This window comes from Dipodomys ordii, unplaced genomic scaffold (assembly GCF_000151885.1).
Source record: "Dipodomys ordii isolate 6190 unplaced genomic scaffold, Dord_2.0 Scaffold1, whole genome shotgun sequence".
Taxonomy (NCBI): domain Eukaryota; kingdom Metazoa; phylum Chordata; class Mammalia; order Rodentia; family Heteromyidae; genus Dipodomys; species Dipodomys ordii.
This window is the reverse complement of record NW_012267217.1, coordinates 29,376,510-29,386,911: the sequence shown is the minus strand read 5'-3', so window position 1 is coordinate 29,386,911 and position 10,402 is coordinate 29,376,510. Positions and strand designations below refer to the sequence as shown.

The 10,402-nt window shown below is 39.6% G+C and overlaps 1 protein-coding gene across 1 annotated transcript in view; it reads left to right on the top strand.

Annotated features, from left to right (window-relative positions):
- Micu2 (mitochondrial calcium uptake 2) overlaps positions 1–10,402 on the top strand; it is a 92,318-nt gene that overhangs the window by 64,555 nt on the left and 17,361 nt on the right. The window contains exon 9 of the mRNA XM_013012793.1: positions 4,352–4,417. Coding sequence (XP_012868247.1) covers positions 4,352–4,417 — 66 coding nt within the window. The remainder of the gene's footprint in view (positions 1–4,351; positions 4,418–10,402) is intronic.

Genomic DNA, 10,402 nt, shown 5'->3' with positions numbered 1-10,402 from the left:
TCCACCTGTATCCCTATTTAAACGATTTATTTTTTTTCCCTTCCCCTCCACAAATTATACCAACATCAAATACAGTGAAAGCAGGGGTTATACCATGGGGGAGGGACATGCAAAGCAACAAAGAAATCATCTTATAAATATGTTAGAAACAATTGCATGAAAGAAAAAAAACATTTGAATACTTATCTTCGGGTTCATTTCTCTAACATCAACTTATCTGACCTTTTCTGCTTGACTCAGACATATACTAGTTATTGCAAATACCCAGCCAGGTGCCAGTGGCTCACGTCTGTAATCCTAGCTATTCAGGAGGCTGAGATCTGAAGATCAAGGTTCGAAGCCAGCTCAGGCAAGAAAGTCCATGAGACTCTTATCTCCAATTAACCACCAGAAAACTAAAAGTGGTGCTGTGGCTCAAGTGGCAGAACACTAGCCTCGAGCTGAAGAGCTGAGGGACAGCGCCCAGGCCCAGAGTTCAAGACCCATGACCAACAAAAAAGAAAAGAAAAGTATACCCATGTGGCTAGGAAAGGCAATCCACCACTGAGCCACATCCATAGCCCCAGACAGTTTCCTAGGGCACTGAAAGCAGTAATGATAAAAAGAAAGTGATGAATTAGTTTACATCAAAATGTAAAACTTCTGCTCTGTTAAGAAAATAAGTAGGAAGTCAGGTGCCAGTGGTCACACCTATAATTCTAGCTACTCAAAAGGCTGAGATTTGAGATTTGAGGCTTAGAACCAACCCAGGCAGCCAAATCTGCAAGACTTTTATCTCCAATTAACTAGCAAAAAGCTGGAAGTGGAGGTATGGCTCTAGTAGTAGAGCACCAACTATGATTAAAAAGCCAAGTGAAAGTATGAGGCCAAGTTCAGCCCTAGTACAAGGGGGTGGGGTATGGTGAAGAAAAGGCAGGGAAAGAGAATAGGCTTGTTGTATTGGTGCTTGTCTATGATTCTAGAAGTCAGGCGGATAAGGCAGGAGACTCTGGAGTTTGAGGCCAGCCTGGGCTACTTAGTGAGACTTTGTCTGACAAAAAGACAGACAGGGAAGGGTGGTCAATTAGGAGAAAATACTTTGATAATACATGTCTGACAGAGGTCTTGTATCCAGAATGTATAGAGAACTCCTGCAACTTAAAGTTTTACAATTTAAGTTTAGCTGTTGGGATCTGGCCCAGTGGCAAAGCACTTGCCTCACAAGTATGTAATATCCTAGGTTTGATCCTCAATACCAAAAAAGAAAAGACTTTTAAAAAGAAAAATCAGAATGATGTATCTGTTTGAGCCAAATGTTATTGGCTCACATCTATAATCCTTTTTATTTGTGGTCAGTAGTGAGGCTTGAACTCTGGGCCTGGGTGCTGTCCCTCAGCTCTTCAGCTCAAGGCAAACACTCTACTACTTGAGCCACAGCACCACTTCCAGTTTTCTGGTGGTTAATTGAAGATAAGAGTCTCATGGACTTTCCTGCCTGGGCTGGCTTTGAACCGTGATCCTCAGCCTCCTGTGTAGCAGGCATGAGCCACCAGAGCCTGGCTACCTATAATCCCTACGGTGAAAGAGGCTGAAATCTGAAGGTGAGAAGGAAAGTCTGTGAGACTCTTATTTCCAATTAACTACCAAAATGCCAGAAACAGTGCTGAGGCTCACAGTGGTAGGTACTGCCCTTGAGCACAAAAGCTCAGAGACAGCACCCAGGTCCTAATTTCAAGCCCAAGGACTGGCACCAAAAAAGAAAGAAAGAAAGAAAAAAAGCGTAAGGAGAGTGTTCAGACCTCAGTTCAAGCCCCACAACCAAAACAACACATTTAAATGTACTTAATAAACAAAAGTCAACAAACACTTTACTGGAGAAAATATACAAATGTGTAATAAATACTTGGAAAAGTGTCCCATATGAACCATTAGGTAAATGCAAGTTAATAGTATGGTACACTTCCAACAGAAAAGGTAAAATTAAGAAGACTGGCCATAACAAATATTGGTGAGGAGGGCTGGGAAGTTGGCTCAGTGGTAGAGCGCTTGCCTTGCATGCATGAGGCCCTGGGTTCGATTCCTCAGCACCACATAAGCAAAAAGAAAGCCGGAAGTGGCACTGTGGCTCAAGTGGTAGAGCACTAGCCTTGAGCTGAAGAGCTGAGGGACAGTGCCCAGGCCCAGAGTCCCTACAACCAGACCCCCCCCCCCAAAAAAAAAACACAAAACAAATATTGGTGAGGATAGGAAGGAACCAGTTTGCTTTTGGGGGGGGGGGGAAGTTTACTAGTTTTTTTTGAAACATAATAGACATGGCTTAAGTGGCTAGCCATTGAGTGAAAGCATCAGATACTGAGTTTCAGTCCCAGTCTTGGACAAAAAAGAAAGAAGGAGAAAAAGGAAAATGGGGACATTCCAACTGTAATATAATATAAACGTGAAAATATAACATTGAAATTCCTTCTGTATAACTAAATAAGCTAATTAAAATATGGTATGGCTGCTGAGCACCAGATGGCTCACACCATCTCAGGAGGCTGAGATCTGAGGTTCACAATTGAAAGACAGCCAAGACAGGAAAGTCTATGAGACTCTTACCTACAATTAACCACAAAAAGCTGAGTGGAGCTGTGGCTCAAGTGGTAGAGAGCAACCTTAAACGAAAAAACTAAGAGGTGTGTACACATGAATGGTATGGCTAAGATTAGTACATTTTAAGATCTAATATTTTCTGTAATTTAGAGTTATTACTTGAAGTAATAACATAGGAAAAACAGAAGTACTAACTAGAAATAATAACAGAGGAAAACTAGGTAGAAGTAGAGGAACCAAGAATGATAGTGTGCTGATTATCACTGAAGTTAAGTAATGATTATGGTGGCTTTTTATATAATGCTGTTCATATTGTTTATGTTCGAAATTTTGTATAATAAAACTAAAGAGGACAGTGGAAAATTAAGAAATATTTGAGTCTTGAACCTGGCTTTAAGCTATTAACTTAAAACTTAAGAGGCTAAACAAAAATAAAACATTTCAGTGTTTCCCCCTGAACTAAGTAGTGAGCAGTCAGTGAAAACAGGGATATAGAGAAATAAAGATAAGCCACTTACTAAGATAAACATAATAGACATAGCTAAATTTGAGATTGAAACCAGGTACCAGTGTCTCAAGCCTATAATCCTTGCTACTTGGGAGAGAGAAATTGGGAGTGTTGTGAGTCCAGCAGGATAGAAAAGTCTGTAAGACTCCTTAGCTCGTAACTAGGCTCAGTGGTACCTGTCATCCCAATCTGGGAGATTGACACTGGGAAAATCTAGATTCCAGGCCAGCCCAGGTAGAAAAGTACATAAGTTATATAACATAAGTTATTATATCTCTATGGCTAGAAGCTGGATTCATTAACCAATGCCTGTGATCCTAGTAATGGTAAGAAGCCTAAAGTAAGCAGACACCTGTGTGAGAAGAGAGACATACTATCTTAAGAATAACCAGCAAAAGATAGGACTGGAAGTATGGCTCCAGTGATAACAAGCAAAAAGCCCTGAATTCAAACCCCAGTGTGATTTTTTTAATGAGATTAATCATTTCAGATTCAATTGCAGCAGTTTGCAAACTATTAACAAATTATCTAGGAAAAACCCAATTGCTTTATTTTATCCCTAACTTGGAATTTTTGTCTATATCTGATTTTTTAAAACCTTTTTTTTTTAATCTGCTTTCCTTGTGAAGATTGTTACAAAGGATTCTGAAAGGTAGGTAGGTTTTTCAATATACTCAGCTTCAAAGGAATATTAACAATTTTATAATTAATAGAAGTAAATCTTTGTTTTCCTGTCCTATAAATACATAAAAGAAGGAAACACAATATATGTATAGCATAAATAACTTAAAGAACCATATACTTGAAAATGTGACCATAAACTATCAGTGGTTAAAAAAAAAATTATGGATGAAAGTTCTTTTGAGAGGGCTGGGAAGGTGGCTCAGTGGTAGAGCGCTTGCCTTGCATGGATTAGATTCCTCAGCACCAGGTAAGCAAAAAGAAAAAAGCCGGAAGTGGTGCTGTGGCTCAAGTGGTAGAGCACTAGCCTTGAGCTGAAGAGCTGAGGGACAGCGCCCAGGCCCAGAGTTCAGGCCCACGACCAGACCCAAAAAAAAAAAAAAAAGAGAGAATTACACTAATAATAGTGTTAGTACTTTTATCTGTTTTATTATTTGATTTTTACATGGTCTAAGAGAAAGAGGATAGCAATTTATCATATAGAAAGTATGTACGTTTTTAAAAAAAGAAAGTATTTAAGTTAGTATTTAATAATATATTTTGAAAACTCCAGTAGGCAGACATGTAAACTCATGTTTGCAATCTTTTTAGCTGCAGAAGATTATAAGCAAACAAGATGACTTCAAGACAATGAAAACTAATGAAACAGAATGCCAGGTATGTACATATAGTCTAAATGTTTCCACAGGGGATGTTTATAATAATTGCTCTATTCTATTGGTTCAAATAAATGTCCTCAAGTAATTGGTAAGATTTACCAATAGCAATATTTTACATAAATGTACTATATTCACATGGTCCCAACTCCAAAAGGCACACATGAGTATACAGAGCAAGAGTTATACAGCAGAATTTTCCCCAGGCAGTCAGTCCCCCAGTTTTCCTCCCTGAGCAGTTAGTGTTATCAGTTTCTTATACACACTTCCATACACACACTCTCCAATATATATATACTCTCCAATATGAGCTATAGAATATGAACCAATTGACTGGGAAGGTGGCTCAGTGGTAGAGTGCTTGCCTTGCATGCATGAGGCCCTGGGTTCAATTCCTCAGCACCACCCACATAAGCAGAAAAAGCCAGAAGTAGCACTGTAGCTCAAGTGGTAGAGCTCTACCCTTGAGCTGAAAAGCTGAGGGACAACGCCCAGGCCCAAAGTTCAGGCCCCACAACTGGCAAAAAAAAAAAAAAAAAACAGAATATGAACCAATTTTTATTCCTACCTGTGCAAGTACATTTTTTTTTTTTGGTCGATCGTGGGGCTTGAACTCTGGGCCTGGCGCTGTCCCTCAGCTATTCAGCTCATGGCAAGTGCTCTACCACTTGAGCTACAGCGCCACTTCTGGTTTTCTGGTGGTTTATTGGAGATAGGAGTCTCACGGTCTCTCCTGCCTGGGCTGGCTTTGAACCTCGATCCTCAGATCTCAGCCTCCTGAGTAGCTAGGATTACAGGCCTGAGCCACCAGCGCCCAGCTGTGCAATTTTTAACTGATAATCTTTAAATTCAACCCTACCTCAGGATTTTCCTTGACATTTTCTTAAATTTTCAAATCATTTCATTTTCTAGAGCATGTTTATTTCAGAATTTGCAAATTATTAAAATCAAGGTGATTTTACATGTTATCCTCTTTGAATGATCCTGAACTGTTCTTCTTTGTCTCCCATCCAAGTGCAAATGTTATTATGTCCTTTTCCTAGATGTACACATCCTGTATCTTCTAGTACCTGTGTGCCATTGTCATGACGCTTCATCACATGTGAATAGAATTGTTTATTGCATCCTCTTCAGTGAAAACACCATGCAGCTGCTTTAGCTTGAGTGAGTTAGGAGCCTGGTTCAGTCTTTAAAAGACCTTACCATGTCACATTGATTCTTGAAATGCCAACCTTCTGTCTTCTGCCTGACTTCTGGTTTTCCTTGTTTACATTTAGTTTCTTCACCTTTGTTCCTCATTCCACCGCTGTCACTTGGCCAAGCCACTGTCATTCATTACTTGCATTCCCACAGTAGCTCCTGACTGACCTCCTTGCACCTACTCTCTCTTCTGTCTAATTCATTTTCTCATTTTCACCAGGGTGACTTAAGTACTCGTATAACTACTCTTTTTTTTTCTTTTTTTCTTTTTTTTTGTTGGTTGTGGGGCCTATACTCTGGGCCTCGGCGCTGTCCCTCAGGTCTTCAGCTCAAGGCTAGCACTCTACCTCTTGAGCCACAATACCACTTCCAGCTTTTTCTGCTTATGTGGTGCTAAGGAATTGAACCCAGTGTGGCATGCATGCAAGGCAAGCACTCTACCACTGAACCACTTTCCCAGCCCCTATATAACTACTCTTTAAAATTAAATAAATAAATAAGAAAATAAGCTCTAATAGCATGTAAAATTTTCATAGTTTCCCTTTGTTCTTAAGTTAAATTCAAAACTCCTCATAAATCTGGGTTATCCAACCCTCCTTCAGCCTTCTTCTATACCACTCACACTCAGAATCCTAGTTGCCTATATTCTGATGTTGCTTTCAGCAGACACTAGGCACACCTGTTTATCAACCTCAGAGAAATTGGAAATATTAAATGAATTAATACATTTTAGTCTCCTAGAACTAACCTTAACAGCCTAAGTTGTACATAAGTAAAAATTCGCTATCTAGGCCAAGCATAGTGGCTCACATCTGTAATATAAGCTACTTAGGAGGCAAAGATTAAAAAGATCGCAGTTGGAAACGATTCTAGGCAAAAAGTTAATGAGACCCCCATCTCAATCAATCAATAAACTTGGCATAGTGGTGTGTAGCTGTAATCCTAGATACCCAGGAGTCATAACTGGTTTACTAAAAAAGGATGGGGTAGCCAGTTGCTGGTGGCTGCCTATAATCCTAGCTACTCAGGATGCTGAAATCTGAGGAATGTAGTTCAAAGCCAGCCTGGGCAGGCCAGCTCGTGATTGTCTTATCTCTAATTAACCACCAGAAAACTGGATCCCACAATGGCTCAAAGTGGTAGAGCACTAGCCTTGAGCGAAAAAGCTCAGAAACAGCGCCCAGACCTGAGCCAGAGCCCCACTTCCAAAAAAGACAGGAGCATGGACTGAAGTCTTAGAAGGCCTGCCTAGGAAATACAAGGCCTGGAGTTCAAATCATAGTACTGCCAAACAAACAAAAAGAAAAACTTGCCATTATATATTATCATATTATTGTTGATTTCTACATCCAAGTCAGAGAGCATCATAATGTCTGCACCTTCAAGTTTTATACAAACTCCCTGTAAGCATGTTTATTCCCACTTTCTTTCTTAATTTCTATTGAGTCTTCCTATCACAATTTAAATTACATTTCTTAGGGAAATTTCCTGAGCTTCAGCCCCTGCACCATCACTATTTTTAATAATTTGTTGAATGGCCAGGAATGTAAAACCACAGATCCTCAAGCCCTAGGAGTGTGTAGTCATAATAGAAATTTACTACATCTTTATTGATGACTAATGGACTGCCTGCCTGCCTGACAGACAGACAGTACTATTGGGATTTTTTGTTTGTTTGTGTGTTTCCAGGGGACATAACTGGGACTTGAACTTAGAGTCTTATACTTGTTATGTAGGTGTGCTCTACCACTTGAGCCACACCCTTAACCAGATGAAGCAGAAATTTACATGACTGAAGTAGATAACTGTTTTATATTATTGGGGTAAGTAATGCAGTTGTATTCCCAATTCCATTGGATTTTGCTGCTGCTATTTAACAGCTAATACCTCAAATTTTAAAAAAAGGTCAAAAGACACGAAGAAGTAGCAGGATAAATACAAATAAGTAATAAACATGAATAATTAAAGAAAAAAGTTAAATAACAGCAACTGTTAAAATTTGTTTTCCTACCAGACTGGCAAAAGTACAAGGCTAATAGTCTGTAGTCCCAACTGGGCATGGTGGCTCATTCTGGCACACTCGCAGAGGCTGAGGTGGAACATTGTGAGTTCGAGGCCCACGTGTGCTAAGTAGTAAATTAGAAGCCAGCCTGAGCCAAATATAGCCAGATCCTGTCTAAAAAAACAACCAAAAAAAATCCCGGACCCAAAAAAAAAAAAGGTAGATCACTAGCCTTGAGGGCAAAGAGGTACTGAATTCAAACCCAGAACCAGAAGGGAAAAAAAGCTACCAGTTTTTAAATTATATACAAGGAGATATCTGTAGACACATATTACTAGTTTACTTTGCCATATTCTGAATATAGTAATAATAGCTAACCAGTTGTGATAGACAGATAGTGATAACCTTTTCACATAAAGTGACTTTATTTTTGGGGAGGGGGGTCCTTTCATGGGGCCTGAACTCTTTTTTTTTTTTTGCTTATGTGGTGCTGAGGAATCGAACCCAGGGCCTCATGCATGCGAGGCAAGCGCTCTACCACTGAGCCACCTTCCCAGCCCCAAAACTGACTTTATTTTTGTACAGGATATCTTTTGTCTGATATAGTCACTTATTTTCCTGGGTTTATTCATCAGTTACACATAATCACAAATAAGAATGTTCATTCTTGGAAAGATAGCATTAGTGAACTAAGAATACTTTTTTGTTTTTTATAACACGAGCATTGAATTCTCACTTACTCTACTTACAAGCAGTTGGCTTGCTCACAGCAGGAACTCTGCCCTTGAACTATGCCTCAGATCTGACTTTTTGTTGGTTATTTTGAAGATTAATCTCTGAACCGACTTCTCTGCTGAAATTGGCTTCGAACCCTCCAGATCTCAGCCTTCTGAGTAGGATTACAGGTGTGAGTCACTAACAACCAGCTAAGTTAGAATAGTTCAGGCCAAAAGCAAAGTAAATATCAAAATAACCTTTGAAACTTGGTAAGGGATAAACAATGTTTCACGGGTTGAAATATTAAACATAGCTCTCAAATCATAAGCCTTCATAAAAGCAGCCAGTAGAGTAATGTATGTGTTAGGCAATATAAGGAAGATTTTGAAGCTGGGCATCATGGCTCATGTCTGTAATCCTCGCTACTCAGGAGGCAGAGATTTGAGGATTACAGTTTGAAGTCACTTGGGGCAGGAAAGTCCATGAGACTTATCTCCAAATAACCAGCAAAGGGCCAGAAATGGAGGTATGGTTCAAGTCATAGAACTGGCACACAAAAAAAAAAATTGAACACGATTCAAAATCAGTCTTTTTAAGACTAGAAGTTTAAAATACATGTTCTGTGGGAAAATTACCTTTTGAGTTTGATTTAGCAGAAGTGAATATCCTTTTCTTTGTGTTCTTTTGAAAGAAAATGCACAAAATAACAGATATGTGCACAAATAAAAAACCCACTCAAATAGAAATAAAAACTTGAAAATATCTTTTAGAATGCATTAAAGTATATTTAAATTATTAAAACAGTGGTACACACTCGTAATGCTAACACTTGGGAGGCTGAAGCCTGGGCTACACATTAGCAAGACTTTGTCTCCAAAAAAAAAGTGAGGGCTGGGAAGGTGGCTCAGTGGTAGAGCGCTTGCCTTGCATGCCTGAGGCCCTGGATTCCATTCCTCAGTACCACATAAGCAAAAAGAAACAAGCTGGAAGTGGCACTGTGGCTCAAGTGGTAGAGTGCTAGCCTTGAGCTGAAGATCTGAGGGACAGCAACCAGGCCCAGAGTTCAGGCCCCACGACCAGACCCCCTTCCCCCCAAAAAAAGTGAAAATAGGAATATGAATGGTAATTTTTTTGTGAGTCCTAGCTTAAACTCAGGACCTGGGTTTTATCTCAGAGCTTTTGTGCTCAAGACTAGCACTCTATCATTTGAACCACAGCTTTACTTCTTGCTTTTTAGAAGTTAATTGGAGATATGAGTGTCAGGAGTCAGGCGCCAGTGACTCATGCCTGTAATCCTAGCTACTCAGGAGCCTGAGATCTGAGTGCCAGCCTGGGCAGGAACGTCCATGACACTCTTATCTCTAATTAACCACCAGAAAACCGGAAGTGTCCCTGTGGCTCAAGTGGTAGACACTAGCCTTGAGCTGAAGAGTTGAGGGACAGCACCCAGGCCCACAGTTCAAGCCCCATGACCAATTTAAAAAAAAAAGAAAGAAAAAGAAAAAGAGTATCAGGGAATTTCCTCCTAGGCAGGCTTTAGACAATGATCCTCAAATCTCAGCCACCTGGCTCATTATGGATGGGCACCAATGGTTTATGCCTATATCCTACTACTCAAGAAGCTGAGATCAGAGGATTATAGTTGAAAGCCTTCCAAGGCAGGAAAGTTTGTGAGACTCTTACCTTCAATCAGCCACCAAAAAGCCAAAAATGGAGCTAAGTGTACAGCACTAGTCATGAGCAAAATAATTCAAGGACGGTGCCCAAGTCCTGAGTTCAAGCCCCACAAGTGGCGCAAAAAGTAATAAAAAAATAAAAAGAAATAATAGGGTAAAACTTCTGTTTTATTCAGTTGTATGCTTAGAGCAATACTTGCATCTTATTAGAAAATATTACTGTGTTCTATCACTTCTGTGTTGCCATATGGTAAATAGCAAAATTAGAAGCTAAATTTCTTCAGGAAAATTTAACAGTGTATCATTCTGTCTGCAATGCATAGATAGCTGTAAACCTGGAAAATTAGTAATGTTCTTATGTTTAAAAGTATATAGTATCCAGGGGCTAGGA